The sequence below is a fragment of the Betta splendens genome, chromosome 15 (assembly GCF_900634795.4).
Source record: "Betta splendens chromosome 15, fBetSpl5.4, whole genome shotgun sequence".
Classification (NCBI taxonomy): Eukaryota; Metazoa; Chordata; class Actinopteri; order Anabantiformes; family Osphronemidae; genus Betta; species Betta splendens.
In genome coordinates this window covers 11,044,161-11,063,832 of record NC_040895.2, presented here as the reverse complement: position 1 = coordinate 11,063,832, position 19,672 = coordinate 11,044,161, and the positions used below count along the sequence as shown (strand labels likewise).

The following is a 19,672-nucleotide window of genomic DNA, read 5'->3' as shown; positions in this document are numbered from 1 at the left end:
TTTGGAAATAACTAATAATGAGTATCAATACAGCTCAACTGTGTTTGTGCGAATTCTTCTTGTTTTATTATGTTAAAATACGACAATATCCTTTACACATGTTACAGTACACAGTATCAGCAACTTAAGCACATATTAAATCACGCTAATACTGTACAATAATATGAACATTTATCATCACATAAAACTGATGTGGCTTAAATATTATTTAAATATTTATAATGCTTTAACATAAAACATGCATATGTAAAAATAATACAAGGATTTTAAAAAACAAGTTTAAAAGGCATATAACAAAAAAGTAAAGGCTGATTTTGATTCAGCTTCATCGTGTTGTTCCACTAAATGCCAGAAGTCCTGAATAACAGAAGATCCTCTTTATATCAATTTTTATACCCATTGTATAGACAGATTAAACATTTTTACAATATTTAACAGTTGCTAGGTTTCCATGTACTGAGATGCTTAAAAATGTTAAAAGGTCGAAATTTTGTTTTTGTATGTTTTTGCTATGGCAAGATAAAGAGTCATTTTAACACGTCCAGAGTAAAATATTATTCAGTACTCAACAGATCACATTAGTGCTACTTCTGCTCCTCTAGATTTAATTAAACATTTTCAGCTGGAAATATGAGCAGCACAATCTGAATGAGTGTCATGCAGATGAAATAAATTGACATCAAATTAAGAGAAAACAGGGTAAATGTGCTTAACAAACCCTGTCAGAACTAAATGGAACAACAGTGCCCTGTCAAAATAAAAAAGACTACATATTCATAGTCATTCACTATTCATTCATATTTCAAATGGTTAGAAACAACTGTAAATTAATGTATCATTGTTCATCTTGTCCCTTGTGCTGTTAACATTTTATTATAGTGGTTTGAATATAAATTTACTGTATATATATAAGACTTTGTTATTAATGGATCTTGTGCAGAATAGATTCATATTTTCAAAAATGCCTTTAATTGGTATTCCAGCTTATGTAAAAAGAGCTTTCATGGCTATCCCCTTGCCTCATTTCCCATCCAGTGCCTCTCTGTCGCATTTACCGTACCATCAACCCTCTCTCTCGCCGTTGTGCTTGCTTCTTCACTTGAGCTCTTCTGACGCAGCCAGGTCATGCTCCTGTACCTCCAGTAGCACTGAGGCCGGAGCCTGCCCAGAGTCCTCCAGCAGGCTCTGCGAAATGTGTGGGAGGAGATGCAAAATATCAATGGATCCAACGCCCCGTTGATGTACCACAGTGGCAGCGACAGGTACGACTTCAGGACCGTGTAGACAGAATGGATGGTGTCAGACCACACCACCACGTAGACCTGCATCAGCGACGATGCCATGTCGGGAAAGTTGCAAACGAAAAAGGCAACTACAACTGCACCTAAAAACAAAAACATACACATAATATTAATAAGTAAGGTGCAGTATATGTTCTTATGGCTTAAATGACCATTTTAACTTCGTACTGTACTGTGACATGATGCCATTAACTACCTGAATGTTTATACCTTCCTGCTTATTCAGTTAGTCAGACTGCATTGACAGTTGGACTTCATTAGACCCACATAAACAGATGCATCAGTGACATTCACTCTGCTGTGACTCACCCATGAGTTTCAGAGCTCGTTTTTCATTTAAAAGTAGCTTTCCATTTTGATGGCACTGGACATCTCGTCTTGCGTCCGGAGCCGGGCGCGTGAGACCCATGTTTCTCCTTTGACGTCCGTTTCTCCTCAGATAGAGCAGGATGAGCAGATAAAGAGTAAAGATGGAAGCCAATGGGACCTGTAGTTTGAGGGGCCTTTTAAGCATCTGCTTCGATGCAAATATGTAAACGTGCACAGATTAACAGCACTTATCCTACCAGAAAAAAGAGCCCTGCCCTCAGCAGTAAGGCTGCTTTGTAAATGTGTGCAGGATCAGGCTCTGTCATCTCACACATGGTGGAAACGTGGAAGGCGTCCTCCCGTGTGGTGGCTGTGTAGTCCAGGATGCAAGCGCTTGCCTGGTTGTAGACCAGAGCAAACGGCACCGCTGACACCAAGGAAATGATCCATACGGACAGAAGGCACGGCAGCCGAAACCTCTGCTTGAGAAAGAACAAGTCTCAACCACAAAAAAACCCAATTCCTGCTGGTTGTCATTCATCACACATAGTTGTGTAGCATATAGAACTGTGGCCTCCACCTTGAGGCTGGACACAGACCACATGGTGTGGCATATGGCCGCGTAGCGCTCGCTGGTGAAGGTCATGATCACCCAGCTTGTGGTGGCGCAGTACACCTGGCGGACCATGAAGTAGAGCTTGCACACTGCCTGGCCCAGACGCCATGGATAACTTTCCCAGTAATATCGATACAGCGTCACTGGAATGGTCAACAGTTGAAGGATGTCTGGAAATTAAGCAGAGAGGAAGATGAGCTAAATCACAGTGGGGACGGCTGTTTGAAGCTAAGGCAATTTAAAACTAAGTAAAAATAATGAATTCAGACTGAAACTAATTACACCATGTACAGAAAAACATACACTTCAATTAAAACTCAGTTGTTTCAGCAATTTTAAATTCATGTTGCCAGTAAACCAAAAAAACCCAAAAATACTTGTTATGATAATGGTTTGTTAATACAAACCTGCTGATTCTGTTTTATAGCAATAACATAATTATATTTTATTTAAGTTGCAATGTGACAGTGTTGCCAGTCATGCATAATATATGGGAGAATTAGCTGAGTTTCCTTTTTAATTATGTCATGGAAATTATGGTTATTAATATTTAATTTCCTGAACTGTCTAATGCATAATAATTAAACCTGTCATTTCTTTATAACCTTGCATCACTTGAGTGCAGTACCTGATATGACGAGGCTGAGCAGGTAGAAACGAATGGCACTAACTCGCATATGGGCGTCCATGAGCAGGGTCATGATGCTCACACCGTTGAATAGGACCTGTAGAGAATTATGGGTTGTGTAGTCAGTGTTTCAGGAGTACCACAGTAAGTATTTGCTCTCAGTGTAACACTTGAGTACAGATAAATAAATCACTCTGTGTTGTAAATATGTCTAATGGATTCAGTGTGCATACTCCAAACAAGAAGACGACGCTGTAGAAGATGGTCATGGGGACAGCGATTGTCAGTGGCTCACTTTTGGTGACACCGATGTTGAGCTGTGGCATCTCGCTTGCACTGACGTTACAGCTGAAGAGGAGGGCGAGCTGCTCTGACAGGTTCATGGTGCAGTAAGATGCCTGGGTGACAATTAGACAGATATTAGAGGAACAGCATTTAATTAATTCCCTCACTGGGTTATAAGTAAGGGTTTTCATTTTTATCATCAGTGACACTGAATATTAACAAAGATGACTCATTTTTCAATACATTTTGATGATTCAGCAGCTACTGTATCAGACCAGGAAACAATAGAAGATGCGTGTTGCTTGATATATAATTTCACACAAAACCACAGTGATTGACCCCCTAGTTCTATTGAGCCTCTGTGTGAAAAACATTTGCATCTGCATGTGAGGGAAGCTCTGTAGAATTCATGGCTCCTCCGTCATCCGCGTGGGTTCAGCGCTTCTTTTGATAATTACCTACATATTGTTGTCTATATCGCTTTATGCTACAAATGCAGGTGTTTAGATTCAGTCGCTGAAAGCCATCGTTATTAAACCTACACAACAGGTGACACACGTGAAGCTGTGACTAACAAACTATGCCTCCAACCACTCATCCACCTACAGTACAGCACCATCCAAAAAGGGAAGCTGAACATTACTGATCAAGCGTCAAATCAACAGCAGCTAAATAAGAGAGAAAGGTGCACAGCATGCAAAGCCCAGCACATTTGATTGGACTAAATTTAGGTATGAAAGATTTAATGATGCCCTATTAAAATCTGACATGCAGCCCTGAACCTGTTGAACTGGCTGCTCGAGCCTCATTATGGTACAGTATGGTCAAATAGAGCAGAGCGAAGGGCAGACTTACCTCTCAGAGGCAGAAAGAGCTAGTGTGAAGCGCAACAGCTCTCCTCAGGCAAAACATCTGCTTGGCTGTTTTCCTCCGTCCCTCTCTGACTCTCACTGATTCAGATTCTCCTTCTCCCTCTGTGACTCTCTGGCTCTCCCTCACTTCCTCCCTCTGCTTCTACGTCCACACACGCACTGTAACTCGCATAAAGATCTTCCCAACTGTTGCAGTAAACAGTGTCTGTCAAACAAAAGTCACTTCAGCTGCTTTGCTATATGAAATTATGGGTATAAAAAACATAAATGGGCAGTTACATATAAATGACACATTCAGGTGTTGCACATTCATCTCTGTTCTTATTTCACTGTGTAAGTGACTCACTCAAATAAAGAGCAGAAATGTTGCTTCTCCATCTTTTTTATTTTTCAACACATTTTACGTTTCCAGTCTTAATGCAGAGACAGCTCCATATTTAATGCACAGAAATGAAACAAACATCATCTTATCGCATACTTTGATGAAGAGAAACAATACTTTTTGTACATAAAAAAATTATTTACTTACAAAATAAGATTAATTCTATTGTGACTTATAAATATGTTTACATCCAAATAAAATTCAGTTTTACAAATCGAGCAACAGCAAAAGAAATTTACGAAATTGGATTTCATTAAACAAACAAACAAACACGAACCAGAAAGTACAACACATCAGAGAGCTGTGACGATGCCCTGTTCTTGTGTAATACCAGCATCCTTCGCCATGGAATAGAAATGACCTTGTTGTTCAAGCAGGTTACTCGGAGAGTCGAATTCCACTATTTTACCAGCATCGAGAACCATCACCCTGTGGAGGACACACACAAACAGTAACCAGCTGAGCATCGAGCATGTCATCAGTATAAGGTAATAAAAGTCAGGAAACCTGCTTCAAATGTGAATGAGATGTACAGTATGTGTGTATAACAGTGCTAACTATTTAACAATGAGCCCATTCAGACAGAAAGGAGGCTGCTTGTTACTTAGAGTGCTTTCCAGTTTGCAAAATCTGCTACCTGTACAAAGCTGCAAAAACAGAAAGCTCACTTTGTTTCATTTACAGTAACGTAATAATTTTATTTATTTCAATTACTGACTTTCTGAAAATTTGAAAAGCTTTGATTTTAATGATTTAGAAACATAAGAGCTAGAAAATATTTCTTTAGAAAAAGAAAGGTCATTTATGAATGCGCACAGTGCTTGAGCTTTGCAAGGTCTCAGCACATCTTAACTGCACCTAAGAGTATCTTTCTAAATACACCACATCTCGCTGACAATAAAAGAACAAGGACAAAAGCGGATGTATTGCTCTAAAAAAGGTCGGTTAAAAGGTCAAATTTGTTCGAAATTTAAGAAAACATGTGACTAATATACGCAATGGCAGCTTAGCTAAGATGTGACTGTGCTACACTGATACTATAAGCATTTTCATTTGAAGTAGCTTCATAATATTTTTTTTTTTGATGTGATCAAATTGATTTTGGGCAAAAAAAAAATCGAAACTATACTATACTCATAATTGGCGTTATAGATTTTTACATTTGATGGGCTCAATGTTAATGGGCTGCTGGAAGGAATCCAATGACAGCTCACCTGGAGCAGTCCATGATGCTGTGCAGGCGATGCGCGATAGTGAGCACAGTGCAGTGTGAGAACTCCTTGCGGATGGTGGTCTGAATCAGGTTGTCCGTCTCCAGGTCAACAGCCGCCGTGGCCTCGTCCAGGATCAAGATGCGGGACTTTCTGAGCAGCGCTCGGGCCAGACACAGCAGCTGCCTCTGCCCAACACTAGAAAGACAGTGTGTTTAATTTTTTTATTTGTTTTATAACCATAAAAATACCTTGTCTAATTAGTACCTACACAAACACTGAGCTGTGTGGCTGGTGACAGCTGACAGCCCATTAGTCTCAGATTAAATTATGTCACCACTAAACAATTATATATAATTATACAGTAAGATGTTTTCAGGTTACAGCTTCTTGTCTTATCAGCATCTGTGACATAAATAATAAATGTGTGTTTCATTTGACCGAATGTTAACTGCTTTGCACTGTTTGCAAAACTAGTTTTTATTGTTTGCTGTAAATTGTTTTTCTTTTATTGGTTTTTACAGCCCACCTGAGGTTCTCTCCCCCCTCTGCCACTTCATGCTGTAGTTTTTCCTCTAATCCAGAAACATATTCCTTGAGATGGGAGAGCTCCAGGACACTCCAGATATCTTCATCAATGAATTTGTCAAATGGATCCAGGTTCATTCTCAGGGTCCCAGAGAACAACACGGGATCCTGTTCCAAGAGAGCGGCATGAATTAAAACCATTTACATCTGAATTGATGCTTGCTTGATCTGTACGTACCTGTGGTATGATTGTGATCCTGTTTCTCAGGTCATGCAGGCCGATTGTGGAGATATCTATGTCATCGATGAGGATGCGACCGTCAGCTGCTTCAATTATTCTAAAGAGGCAGTTTGTCAGGCTTGATTTTCCAGCTCCTGTGCGGCCAACTATGCCAATCTGCGTCCAGTAAGAAGGTTTCACCAGAAAAACTGCAGTTAATGACCATCATTACTGTATCCTTACTGACAAATAGTATATATACAGTATAGAGTGCACACATACATACCTTCTCAGTGCTGTTGATGTCACAGGTGATTCCATGCAACACCAGGTCTAGTTCAGGTCTGTATCGAACCTTGTAGTTATCAAACTGCAGCCTTCCTGCATCAGGCCATTTCTCTGGAGGCCGAGTGTCTGTTTTCCACTCAGCCTGTAGGTTCAAACATACAGTGATGTCTAACAATGTGGAAATTGCTACTGTAGAAAATAACTAAAAAAAACATATCATAACATGGATAAGCTTGTGAAGACGTACCTCATTCTGTATCTCGGCATATTCACTCACTCTCTCCACAGCTACGATGTTGGTCTCCAGCTCTGAGGTCATCCTCACCAGCCAGTTGAGAGTCTGGGTAACCTGCAAGGCCCCAGAGGGGAGTGAGGAAGGTTAATCTCGTTACCTGCAGCAGTAGAGTTGAGGGTGAGGTTGCATTGTTGACTTACGTTGAGGGCATAGGATATGGACAGGCCAACCAGGCTGCTGTCTATAGAATGTCTGGAAATAACTGCAAACAGAGCTGCAAAAAACACCACTAGCGTTCCCAGGAACTCCAGGCGGATGGCCACCCACCTGCAGCGTAAGGCACAGGTTTGTGGCTGTTAACTATTATGTGCTTTGGTTTGTTGATCACCAATGAATTAGAGAAGCGAGTTTGCTCTTCTGTATCTGACCTGTTTGACACTATCCACGAGTAGACGCTCTTGAGATTTTCATCAATGGTAAATTCATTGTGCTGAAGAAATCTCTCCTGATGGCCGTAGGCTCTTATCACTGACAGACCCGACACGGTTTCACCAAAGTGGGAATATATAGGAGAGCGCGTCACCGACTCCAGGCGACGTAGTTGTCTTGAAGTGGCCACGTAGAAGCGCTAAGCGTGGGGAGAGCGCGAGACCGATCAAGGACACAAAGTAGGTGGTTTAATAACTTCACAATTCACGGTCAGGATTTTTTTAATTATATATTTTTCTCATTCTGCCTTGTTGAGCTTACCTGTACAAAGTAATAGACAATGGCCAGAGGAATAATGATGATAGCGAAGAAAGGGGTGGCCAGACAGATGACAAACATTGTTCCCAGGACACCGAGCAGACAAATCAGCCAGGATCGGAGGGACTGAGGAATGGCTTCGTCTATTGTGAAAATGTCCTTCAGGAACAGAGTTGAAAAAAGGAAGTCAAAATTTTGCTTTTTTAGCAGATTGGACTACAGTATTTCCTTTGTTTTGCATTACATGTTGAAGTGTCTTAGATTTGTTTGTTTGAGTGCACCAGAGAGGGAACCTGGCACTCAGAAGTATCACATGAAGAATCATTATCAAGCTTAGATGGCTGTTTCCGTGCAGGTCCCCTAATTCTTCTCTGTCACCACCAAAACTGCAGTTGCCATGGTAATAAATGCAGCAGCCAAAATAATTAAACAGTGGTCACACTGCTTCAACTCTACACTCCACAGGCAGTTAAATGGCCTTAATTAGACTTCAAGTTTCACTGTAAAAATGACAATTTGAACAATATCTTGAGATAAAAGCTCCCAAGAAGCACGAAAAGAAAGAGGAAATGAAAAAAACATGATAAACTACAGAAAACATTCATACCTTTGCGAAGCGGTTGACGACTCTGCCAATTGGTGTAGTGTCAAAAAAAAGCATGGGAACTCGCAGTATATTGTGGAGCAGCTTCGAATGCAGGATACGGGACGCAGCGACTGAAGCGTTGGCCATAAACAGAGTACCGAGGAACACAAACAGACCTGTGATAAAAAAAAAAAGAAAAGAAAAAAGAAAAGACTTTTATCTTCTCACCATAACACCACGACTGGGATTTCACCTTGCGCGCACATTCTGGTTGGATGACCTTCCGTTGTTCAGACTTCTTCCTTCATCTGCCAAAAATAATGGACTAACAAACAGCTTTCCTTATCATCATGTGCCATGTTTCCATCTGTTGATTATTTGCGGTCTTATTGTTGAACATCTACAGTAGTTGCCAGCTTAATTATACAGTTCAGCAAGGTTCATTCAAATGTACTCTACATCAAAAAAATTACTTCAGCAAGGCCCATGACAGCAAGTATGACTCCACCATGACCCCAACATGAACCTGGAATGACAGTACAGCTGCCAGCAGTTGTTGTGTAACGCGTATAAGACAAAGAATGTGTAATGTAACAGGAAAGTTGCACATTGAACATCATCTACCCAGGGAGGCTGAAGATGATGATTGTTATTGTGTTATATGTTAATCCACATTTGTCATAGAAAGTGAATGTCTAGTCTTTTTAGGAGGAATAAATTGGTATTTGTTAAAGTATGTTTCATTAAGAACGGTATATGAATGTGAATGAAACCATATGGAATGTTTGTCACCACCACCACCATACTGTGACAAGCAACAAGTGACGTGTAAATGAAAACAGCAGTAAATCTAGTTAAGACAAAGTCATTACAACCTGTGCTGGACTGGGGGTCGAGAGACTGAGAAAAAAACATTAACTCCAGTGGAGCTGGTAATGCTTTAACACCCTGCAAAGAAATGTAAAATGGCCAATCCAAGGGACCTTTGATCCAATATGAAAAAGAACCCTTGACGTACCCTGCGCCACTCCCAGAGCTCCAAACACGCCCACCCTGGTGTCCCTCAACGAGGCAGGGTATGTCCTGTTGTAATATTCTTCTGCGTCACTGGTCCACTCACTCAACCACACGTTCTGACCAACGAAAGCGACGTTCTGTATGAAGTACATCGTGAACACTATGACGGTATATCCCCATCCCATGGCACGCAGGTACTGGATGTACACTGAGAACTTCACCTAGACAACACAGAGAAGAAGGTTCTGGTTTTGTTTTGTTTGTGCCAAGAATAAATCAATTTATGGAAAATGAGAACTTTGATTACCGTTCCTGTTTCCATAGTTTCCTTCTCAATTAGTTTCTGGCCTTTCTTGGTTTCATTGTCATCTGTTTTCCTTTAGAGAAAAAGACAAAAGGTGAAGACGCACACATACACCAGTTGCCCCTGTATTTTCTCGCCCAGCACCTGCTCTAACCTGCCGTGGCGCTGACTCCGGCGGAGAGTGTTTTCCCTCTTGAGCGTAACGGATACCGAGTCCTCCAAAGGTGAGTCAGGTTGTGTGTCGTCACTTTCACAGATGAGCTCCACATCTGCGGTATCCTGGCAACGATCTGTCCAGTACAGACCAAATGCAGTCAAATGTCATAGATCTCCACAAGGTGAGTAAACGGCATTTATTTCAGCTACTGTACAGCAGCACTCAGCCGATATAGCTCAATAAAGCCAAGCTATATACTGTACAACAACACAGGCACCACTGCTTTTGGCTGGGGTATAAAAGTGCCCACATAGTGAGAGCAAAGGTGCAATTACCTGACTCTGAATGGCTTCTGTTACTTTGTTCTTTGGCATATGTGTCTAGAAACTCAGAAAAAGGTCCTTTGCTGGCACGAAGACTCTTGTAAGATCCAATTTCAGAAACCTTCCCCTCCACCAACACCACTATTTCATCCACATATGGCAGGAAGCTCACTCCATGAGTCACCAGGATACGTGTCTGCAGAGAGAAATAAACGCTAGACTTCAGAGGTGAAATTCAATCGCAGCTGGTACAAACTATACCCGTAGACCTTGGAGTGTGAATTCATCTGTAGTCCTACTGTATGACTCATATCATATTTTAAAATACTAGGTGATTTGAGTCACGTGTGTCTTTTCAGTATCAACCTTGTCCTTGAGAAGCCCACCGGGTCCAATCACTTTATCAAACAGATGCTTTCCTACGTGAGAGTCCACGGCTGACAGGGGGTCGTCTAACAGGTAGATATCAGCCTGACTGTAAGCTGCCCGGGCCAAGCTCACGCGTTGCTTCTGACCCCCGGAGAGGTTGATGCCCTAGAGAGAGAGGAAAGGAAAGACGTTCACAGTTTATGGTTCTGTCAGGAGTTTTCTTTTTTAAATTATTGAGAACACTTCTTGAATCCAGAAGTCTTACTTTCTCTCCAATCTCAGTGAGGACACCTCCAGGCAGCAGGTCCAGGTCGGGGCCCAGGGCACAGGACTGGACCACATGGTCAAACCTCCTGTCTTCATAGGGGGAGCCAAACAGGATGTTGTCTTTCAGAGTTGCATTTTGAATCCAGGCTTGTTGTGGCACAAAGGCAAGAGAACCCTGGACATGAAGACATTAAGACAAACAAATCGCTATCAATAAAAGCTTAGAAACGTCATGAAGCAGAGTGTCAAGGTTTAACATTTACAATATCAGCTTGTTCCTGGATAAGTGCTGGCTTTAAACATTTTTTCTATGGTGAAAAGGTACAATGTTGAGAAATGAAACTAGCCTCCTCCTACTTTACTTTCAATGTATTATGTGTTCTCACTTGTGATATCATCTCTATCATGGAACTAGAACATGCTACGAAAGGATGGAATGTTCAGTGACTCACAATGCGACTTCAGGTATTTCAATTAAGTCAATGTTGTTTTGACTTAAGACTCTAAGAAAAACATTTTTCTTAAGCATTCAGTATAAATAAATCACATTATTCTATAGAATGTTATCATTGTTTCTAATGCTGTTATAGAGGATTCTCAGTAGAGATGCTGGAAAATGTGCAGGCTTTCCCTTCATGAATGAATGTACCTTTTTTTATTTGAGTTGTAAAGACTATATCCGTGTTAAATACTACTATCAAGTATGAAAAAATAAGATACTTAGATTTCCATGACACCAAAATGAAGAGGTACCTTAATGTTGATGAAGCCTTTGGTGCTGTGCATCTCTCCCAGGAGGGCAGACATCAGAGACGACTTCCCTGAGCCAACAGCTCCCACCACCGCTACTAGCTTCCCTGGCTTGACGTCCAGAGACACACTAGCCAACATATAAAGAACACTGAACACTCAATATTGCACAACAACACAAAGACAAACGCTACAGTCTGAAACATGCGTGTGCTATTGTGTTTGGTGCAACAAACGTACTTCTGGAGCAGAGGCTCAGAGTCTTTGTCCCAAGCGAAGGAAGCATCACATACGCTAACCGCAGTGTCTAACATGTCAAAACAGATGGAGACGTTTTGGGAAAACATATTGGACAAAAAAAGTCCTTCACACTGGAAGAAGTGCATCAAAATTTGAACCGTGAACGTACTGAAACTGGGATCGTTGCGAATGGTGCCAATTTCCAGGTCGTCACCTCCCAGAAACCTCTCCAGGCGCTTCTTAGACACCTCAGTCTGAAGAACAGGTCGGGCTGTTAGCACGGGTTCGATCTGTGCGCTTGTGAAGAGTCACACTTGTTGCTCTCTTACTTGCACAATGGAAGCAATGAGCATGGGCAGCATGGCGAGGGGGAACCGGAGCACGTTGAAAAGGGAGATGGACGTGAAGGCCTTCTCAGCAGTCAACACGTTGTCATCGCTCACCCCTACAAACACGGCAAACGAGGCCAAAGACACCTAAAGGGAGGCAGCGAAGGGTTTTACAAACTGTTTCCTTCTCTGTTTTTATGAGAGGTTTCCGTAAACTCACTAGAGCCGGAGCACAGCTGAAGATGAAGGTGGAGACAGACGTCAGGTAGGCAAACTTCTTCATGACATTTAGTTCTTCCTCTCTGATATCGTTCACCTGCGTCTGGAAGGACGGCTCCCAGGCGTACAGCTTTAAGATCTGGTGGGAGACAAAGGAGCACAAGGCATTGTGGAGAGCGCAGAAAAGGAAAAAGAAGGGGGGCGGGGGGTGGGGGCAGAAGGTGCAGAATAACACTGCAGCTTTTTCCTGCGACACAAAATGCTTTGATCTGAGGAAAAGCCACAGTCGCGCAACCCTACCATGTTTACACAAAATAGCATCAGGGGCACTGATTGTATACCAGCTACAAGTGACACCATGTACTAACAAACAAAAGGGACTCACCTTGATTCCATTGAGTATTTCATTCATGATTTTCAGTCGCTTGTCTTTAAACTTCATGTTGTCTATCTGAAAGGAGATCGGAAGAATCATTAAGGGGTTGCAGCTCGTGTGTCACAGGGGTGTCTTGGATGTCATCATTTCTTTTTATTTATTTGAGATAAGTGTAACGATTACATAAATTGCGTGGAAAACATATTGCAGTAGAAATTGCTCTGACACCCACATAAGCACAAATTTGATGAAACATGTTATAAAATAAGCATCAGGATAAATGTCTTGACCTTGTGAAGTTGATGAGCTAAAGAACAATTGTTTGAATTGCAAAAACTGTGGCCATTAAAGATGTGAGGTTTCACTCATTTGCTGTGTTTGTAGTTTAGCAATGTAAATAATAAAAAGTGTGGAGTACGATAATGCCGTTCCTGTTTTTGTTATTTTCTACATAACTGTAAATAATTTCATCATAAAGCAGAATAAAATAGATTTTAGAAATAACTGTGAACGAAGATTAAATGGAAATACACAAATACCACAGTGAGGTTGATGTTTATATTTTTCTTGTGTTGTTGAGTACCTTGAAAATGTACTGGAATGATTATTATTAAAGGCAAAAGCAAAGCTCCTTGAAAGCAAAGTGAGCTACAGTAGTAAACAATAAAATTATATGCAAGTGTTCTTTTTAGCAGAAGGACATTAGACTAACAACATGGACAATGTTGTCCACTATAAGCAGGTTTTATTCAAATGAATGATTGAAGTATTTTTTATGAAGAATACAACAGAAGTGTCCCGCACGTGTGCGTGTGTCTGTTCTGCGGACCTGGAACTTTCTGGCCTTTGTGGCGAGGAATCCATTGATGGGCACCATCAGCACCATGACTGCCAGTCCCGCCAGCACCGAAGGTCCCAGCTCCAGCCACAGGAAGACTACGGACAGAACGATCTGCAGCGGGCAGGACCACAGCAGGTGGATGAAGTTGGTCACGTCGTTAAAGCGTTGAGCATCCGCTGACATCAGATTCACCGTCTCCCCAACCGTTGACTCTTTGCGAGTGTCATTGGAAACCACCAGCGCCTTGAAAAAGGAGGCGAGAAGAGCCACACGTTGCTGGATCCCTCGAAAAGGTGACGATGTGAACATGCATCTGTGCTTTTACTCCATTTTGTACCTTTTTGTAAATAGCAGCTATGAGGGCGGTGCGAACTTTCATCCCCAGGACAAAGCACTGATGGAAATACTGCTGCAAGAACAGAGACTGCAGAATGGCCACCAGCAGCAGCAGCACCGCGTATAAGTAGCCCTCCCAGGCATATCTGCCTGAGTCTTGAGTGAAGGAGATCATCAGTCTATGAAAAGACAGAAGTTACACAATGGAGCGGCGTGACACAGGCTGATATTTCCAGCATCTAATTGCAGTGTTTAACTCTTTGATAAGGCTGCAGAATAACTGAACAGCTCCAGGCGAAACTGTTCAGACGACGCTACTGTCGCCTTCAGAGTCTGTTTACCAGTCGGAGGGATCACTGCTGCTATAAGGTACGTGGGAGGCCTTTTAAGTTTCAGTTTAGTTTCACAGGAAGCTGTGTGAGATCTGAATCATGACTTACTTCAGGAGTTGAGGACTGACAAACGACAGCAGGTCCTGCAGGAGTTTTAGGACGGCCGATTTAAGCAGAAGGCCTTTAAAGGTCTTGTAAATGGTGATGATCAGCCATGAGTTGGGATAATTCTCCTTCTCCTCCTTTTTTTTCTTTTCTTTCTTCTTCTTCTTGTCACCTTGTCCTTGTTCCTCCTGGAAAAAGGAATTTAAAAGGGAGAACACAATTTTTGAGTACGGTCTTCAACCGGCTGTGTACAACATCCTTTTAGTACAGTGGGGTTTTTCGCGTGCACGCTCACCATCATGAGCACATCCTGGCTGACGCCTTTGCCCAGATCGTTGGAGAGGTCATTTGGAGACGCTGCCGTCTGAGCTTTGTTTATCTTCGTAGGCTTTTTCCTCCTCTGCCGCTGCTGGAAGTGGACCCGAGCAGCATCCAACTCCAGCTGCATGAAATGCTGAAAGCGTCGGTTGATGTGAGCCGTGCTGTCCGACTCGTTGAGCTCCCACATGTCGTCCTGGGTCAAGGGCTTCTTGTAGCCCTTCACTGCCATACTGGAGAGACCAGGACAGGAAGTTAGACTGTAACACACGCATCCAGGTATTCGCTGAGATTCTTATGAAGCACTGATTAACTAACCTGTTAAACCAGGTAAAAGTGATTCTGCTCAGAAATGTTGCCCCTGCTTCAGGATTCTATGGATTACAACAATGAAGACAATTGTACCCTTGTAATAATAACGAATACAACAATCGAAACCATGAGGGTTTGTGGGTTTTTTTTTCCTCAAAATCAAGAATACCTCAAGAAAATACTGTACCTTCTTTCTAATCTCTTTGGCTTCAGAAGGAATATCAGGCAGAGCGGACAGAATAAGCGCTATCACTTCCAGTCCAAAGGAAATGTAGAAAAGACAGAAACGAGGAAGGTCCTTGACTTCGCCCTATGTCAAAAGAAATAGGTTAAAAGATCATGAAGACACACGCTACAGAGATTTACTGCACTATGGATTTTACTTTAGGTAACGGCTGTCCCACTAGATGAGTTCCCTGCTGCTAACTTGACCTAATGTCTCTGCTCATACGCTACCAGCGCCAGTGCCTCCCTCAGGAGGGTCTGGAAAGGGAAGACGTCGCACAGAACGAGGAGCAGCCAGAAGATGAAGAGGGTGGAGGAGTCGACGGCTCCTTCCCTCCGCCTCACCGCCTCCTGGCACAACAGCAGAAGAATCTAACCAAGAAGATAGGACAGAATGAATAAAACGCGGCGTCTCTCCATATTGGGCATAAGAGTGAATAGAGAAAATTAACATTTACCCATGAAACAGCAAACAGGACAGGGTTCGCATAGAACACGCCAGGATTTTTAACTGTCGGCCGTGAATCATTGCTGGGACCATAGTCTTCTCCTAATGTAACGGCCAAGGAAGCTATGGCCGTCAGCAACAAGAGGGACACCACGAGCTGAGGAACGACACACAGGTAAGTAGATCATATCAACTACTACTACTAATAGCGCTCCTATGATATTGGGTCTTTACCTGTTTGCATTTGTACAGCTTTGACATGTGTGGCGTTATTAGAAGTCTTCTTTTGCAGAGGGACACTAAATGCCACGGGGCACAGAGCCACAGGAACCCCAGGGGGATCCAGATGAGCACCGTCTGCTCCACACATGCTGGGAGGTCCGGATCTTCTCTGTTCAGGTATGAAGCATTCTGAAGAACACACACACACATACACACATACACTCTCAGGATGAGTCCCAACAGACAAGCTGAGCTTTACAATGTCTGCCCCCCTCTAGAATAGCAAAACACACTAATAGAGCCCCCCCCTGGGTTAGAAATTAAACTGGGACATTTCTAGTCGTACATTAAGACAGAGAGACGTGTGTTAATGGATTGACAGGAGTGTGAGGTGGAAGGATTTGAACTGAGGGGTGTAATGTGTTAGAACAAATAGCTCTGACAGGGGACAGAAACTGTAGCGCTCAGAGCTTTTGAAAAGCTTTTAAAGTATCACGTCCACTGTGCAAGCAACCTGTTATTAGGAAAAGTGTAGATCCACTTCACAGCCACAAATCAAACGCAAGGAGAAAATGCAGAGCCTATTGCTCAAACAGAACAGTTGTGCATTAGCGATGGCATTATCAAGAAGGATATGTGAAGGTATTACATCACGTAACAATGGGGCCTCAGGTATCTGCAATATATATTCACAGATTTTGGACAAATACACCCAATATAAAAATATTTTAATAACTGCAGCTAATAATTACTAAATCTAGACTATAAAATATTAAAATAAATAAATACATAAATAAGCGACAGAGCCATCAACCATAACATTTGCTCTGAAAATGAATAATGATCAAAATAGCCTCAAATAGTTTTTCTATAATTAGATAGTAAATTATTAGTAAGTTATTGCTCAGAGGGAGATTTGATACATTGTGATATTATAAAAGATAAACATGTGCATCAGTCATGAGACATGCTGAGTCATGTTTACCGCTCACTGTGTACAGGGGTAAGAAACGACGTTTATGTGTCTTATAAAGCTTTATAACATGTTATACATCATTGTTTTGTGACCCATTTCATGCCTTCACTCCTTCTCTTATAAAAAACAATGAAAATTATAGGATATCGTCACAAAGAAGTATAATAATGCTCAAATACTACCACTTTTGAAAATACATAAACTGTTTCTAAATAAAGTTATTTATTTATTATTAAAATAACAAACTTTCTTAAACAGCTAAACTGTGTAGTTGGATTTTAGTGATTGTTAATCGCAGGCTGTGGAACTCACCCAGAAGACCGACCCACAGTACTCATCCAACGCTGCAGCACACATGGTCCGTGCTGAGGCTCCAGTCGCCCTTAGATGCCTCTTACCCTCTGTTCTACTGCACAATCAAACGCTCCTACTCCGTCCTCCCTTCCACCTATACTCCACAGACAATTGCAGGATATGACTCTGAGGGACTTTGAGCCATGAGGCTTTCAAGCCACAAGGAAACCTTTCAACTTTCTTGTGCAGAAAAAATACGTGAGGAGCAAATTGGTACCTGAAGCTCCACACGCAATGCCGTTCTGGAGTAAATGAGAAAACTCAACAGATGCCGTCAGTCTTGTTGAGAAAGCCTATAGACACTCCCCCCTTTAAATGTGTCTAAAGTTCACTATTTTGAGCACGAAACATAAAAAACAGAGAGGGAGAGGCAGCACAAATGGCTTGAGGAGGTTTATCTTTGTCTTTTCTGTGTTCGGCGGAAAGCCCACCCAAAAGGGACCGTGTTTATACTGTAGCAGGGGAGGGGATCATTAGACCTCGTTTCCTGTGGCGTTCCTCCACCTCGGCATGCCTTCACGCTCTCTGGACTGGGTTTAGAACTCAAATCACGTCATCAAATCACATCAGGTTCACGTCAAGCAGTGAATTGGAAAAAATAAAAAAGAAAGAAAGAAACGGGATGAGACGACCAAGACTTTTATATTCTGACCTGTGTTTAGTTTGGGACAGAGTGGGACAGAATCCTCCAGAGGCAAATTACAACCAGATGTCAGTTCAATACAAACTAAAGAACAACAAGAAATGCTGGCGTGGAGGGGGTGGGGGGTGGTCCAGTTTTAACCGGCTTCCATCTAGTTTGAGAGAAGTGAGGGTTAATGTTTATTCACTCACGTCGCTGCAAACCCCAGTGGCATCAGAACTGTACTTTACTGGCTGTGGTCGTCCAGAAACAGATTACTCAAACCGAGGGGTGGTTAATCATTACACATGTGATAACACCACATGGTAATCTTCCTGACTCACTGTGTGTATAGCCACAAGGACAGCCATGTGACACGCAGATAATTCAGTCGTAAATGAAGAGTACTGTCACTACCTGAACAACAGTGACGGTGCTAAATTGAATGGCGCTTATGGTCCTATCAGCAAAGTCTGATTGCTTGTTATCTAATAGTAAGCAGGGTTTCATGGGGGTGTAGGGCAGGTAAAGTTGAAGAATGCACAGATACAGTAGGTGTAAATTACTGTACAGCTGCCTAGAAACAGGAATGTAATCATTTTCACCTAATGGTTGATTTTAATAATTGATTTAATATTATGTAACTCTGGCTTCTGACATGGCGCTTTTTTAGCTCATGCTAAACATTAATAAAGTGTATAATCAATAAAATTATTTTTTTGTTGCGTCCCACAGCGAGGATACTGTACAGTAGTTTGTGTTTAATCATGTATATACTGCTGTATAGTATTTAAACAGGTTCAGGAAAAATGTATCTGCTCTGAACCAAAACAACTATTGAACAAGTTCGTGACATCTAATTTACTGGAACAAACAGTACTTTAAGGCCTGTTTGCTGCCGTGCCAATGAAACTGGCTCATTACGTTATACAGACAGCAAAGACATGGATGTTAATGTTTAGTTGGCCTTTAAATGGAAGTCATTTAGTTTTAGTAACTGTAATAATGTACATCTTCGGTGTACAAATAGTTTTTTTTTATTTATTTGATACATACATAAACTGTCTTTTATTATGTTAATTGCTGTCATTTTTCTGTAAGGAAGGTTCCTGACACGATCCTTTGTCTCTTCTACTCTTCTATGTCAGCCCCCACTGACCACTAACATCAAGGGTTCATTGACTTTATTATATCAGCGCCACCAGATCACTACTTGTGAAGATGGTCTAGTTAAAACTGTATTTATTGAACATTCAGGTAATGACTCCTAAATCTAAAAATTTAACAGCTGTTACATTGGAAATGAAGCATGTTTCTGCAGTGAATGCACAGTATAGTTAATGCACATACAGTACAGTACAGTATAACACTAATGCCATTAATTGAGTCATCAGCAGGAAAGAGCAATAAACAAAGATGCTATGAACTGTAAACAATTTCAGATGTTTATTTCATTGTGAGCAAAGTGATTTCAGTCACAATGTTTGTCCTTGTAAAAAAAATACAGGAGGTCACAGCTTTTCATTAACTTTCACTGCGAATAGGGAGGGTTGTTAATTAAATATCTGTTACTGTGGATGACAAACAGAAAACAGAACAAGTTGTTCGCTGACTAGTGCTTCTCTTTAGTTTTGTTCCTTTGTAATTGTATTTTATTAAACAATCTGAGGCCACAAATACATTTGATTACAAGTAAATAAGAGACATTTGAAAAAGGACAAAAAAGGGTTTTGTGGCACCTTTCTGAAATATTTACCTACTCTGGGAATTAGTGATGATATATCAGTGTAATTACTCTTAATCCTTTTTGAGGTATTTGTTTGGTTTTCCAGTACCAAGTTACAAAATATTTTTGGCAATGGCATTAAGAGTACGGACTTTGCTCACATCTGCCACCTTTAGGCCAAATTCAGGTGCTGAAAAAGCAGCTCCCATCATCACACCGGTGTTCCTACACATAGAAATATGAACAAACAGCAATGAAGAACTCTTTTTCCTCCATCAACAAAGCAACGCTAGGGA

At 41.6% G+C, this 19,672-nt stretch overlaps 3 protein-coding genes across 3 annotated transcripts in view; all 3 read right to left on the bottom strand.

The window, feature by feature from the left end:
• Positions 1-92: 92 nt before the first annotated feature.
• On the bottom strand, positions 93-4,279 carry LOC114841805 (pyrokinin-1 receptor-like). Its single transcript, XM_029126953.3, has 7 exons — positions 3,995-4,279; positions 3,088-3,252; positions 2,855-2,951; positions 2,191-2,396; positions 1,868-2,089; positions 1,611-1,788; positions 93-1,384 (listed from the first exon to the last, which is right to left on the bottom strand). Exons 2-7 carry the CDS (start codon positions 3,235-3,237, stop codon positions 1,008-1,010), a joined length of 1,230 nt encoding a protein of 409 aa, XP_028982786.1. The 5' UTR covers positions 3,238-3,252; positions 3,995-4,279; the 3' UTR covers positions 93-1,007.
• A 96-nt stretch (positions 4,280-4,375) lies between these two features.
• On the bottom strand, positions 4,376-18,036 carry abcc2 (ATP-binding cassette, sub-family C (CFTR/MRP), member 2). The gene is made up of 32 exons (XM_029127585.3): positions 16,987-18,036; positions 15,711-15,887; positions 15,487-15,633; positions 15,260-15,400; positions 14,991-15,113; positions 14,810-14,865; positions 14,469-14,724; positions 14,177-14,361; positions 13,738-13,915; positions 13,389-13,643; positions 12,569-12,634; positions 12,185-12,322; positions 11,965-12,111; positions 11,805-11,889; positions 11,636-11,702; positions 11,399-11,525; positions 10,644-10,820; positions 10,376-10,543; positions 10,022-10,205; positions 9,684-9,819; positions 9,533-9,602; positions 9,227-9,446; positions 8,230-8,384; positions 7,626-7,781; positions 7,304-7,503; positions 7,076-7,202; positions 6,888-6,989; positions 6,639-6,782; positions 6,371-6,529; positions 6,134-6,300; positions 5,608-5,802; positions 4,376-4,822 (listed from the first exon to the last, which is right to left on the bottom strand). The coding sequence occupies exons 1-32, from the start codon at positions 17,029-17,031 to the stop codon at positions 4,687-4,689; spliced, it is 4,689 nt and encodes a 1,562-aa protein (XP_028983418.1). The 5' UTR covers positions 17,032-18,036; the 3' UTR covers positions 4,376-4,686.
• Positions 18,037-19,074: 1,038 nt separating this feature from the next.
• The window catches only part of LOC114841874 (uncharacterized), a 60,000-nt gene continuing 59,402 nt past the window's right edge, over positions 19,075-19,672 (bottom strand). The window contains exon 18 of the mRNA XM_055502547.1: positions 19,075-19,601. Coding sequence (XP_055358522.1) covers positions 19,490-19,601 — 112 coding nt within the window. The 3' untranslated portion in view covers positions 19,075-19,489. The remainder of the gene's footprint in view (positions 19,602-19,672) is intronic.

Bases quoted from the DNA above. Each gene is read 5' to 3' on its own strand.
- LOC114841805 (XM_029126953.3), bottom strand. From the start codon at position 3,237: ATGAACCTGTCAGAGCAGCTCGCCCTCCTCTTCAGCTGTAACGTCAGT. The intron at 2,397-2,854 runs GTACTGCACTCA...CTTAATTTCCAG, and splicing joins GCTCAGCCTCGTCATATCAG to ACATCCTTCAACTGTTGACC. The intron at 1,385-1,610 runs GTGAGTCACAGC...TTTTGTTTTTAG, and splicing joins ACGAGCTCTGAAACTCATGG to GTGCAGTTGTAGTTGCCTTT.
- abcc2 (XM_029127585.3), bottom strand. From the start codon at position 17,031: ATGTGTGCTGCAGCGTTGGATGAGTACTGTGGGTCGGTCTTCTGG. The intron at 12,112-12,184 runs GTGAGTTTACGG...GCCTCCCTTTAG, and splicing joins TCAGCTGTGCTCCGGCTCTA to GTGTCTTTGGCCTCGTTTGC. The intron at 6,990-7,075 runs GTAAGTCAACAA...GGGGCCTTGCAG, and splicing joins CCATATCCTATGCCCTCAAC to GTTACCCAGACTCTCAACTG.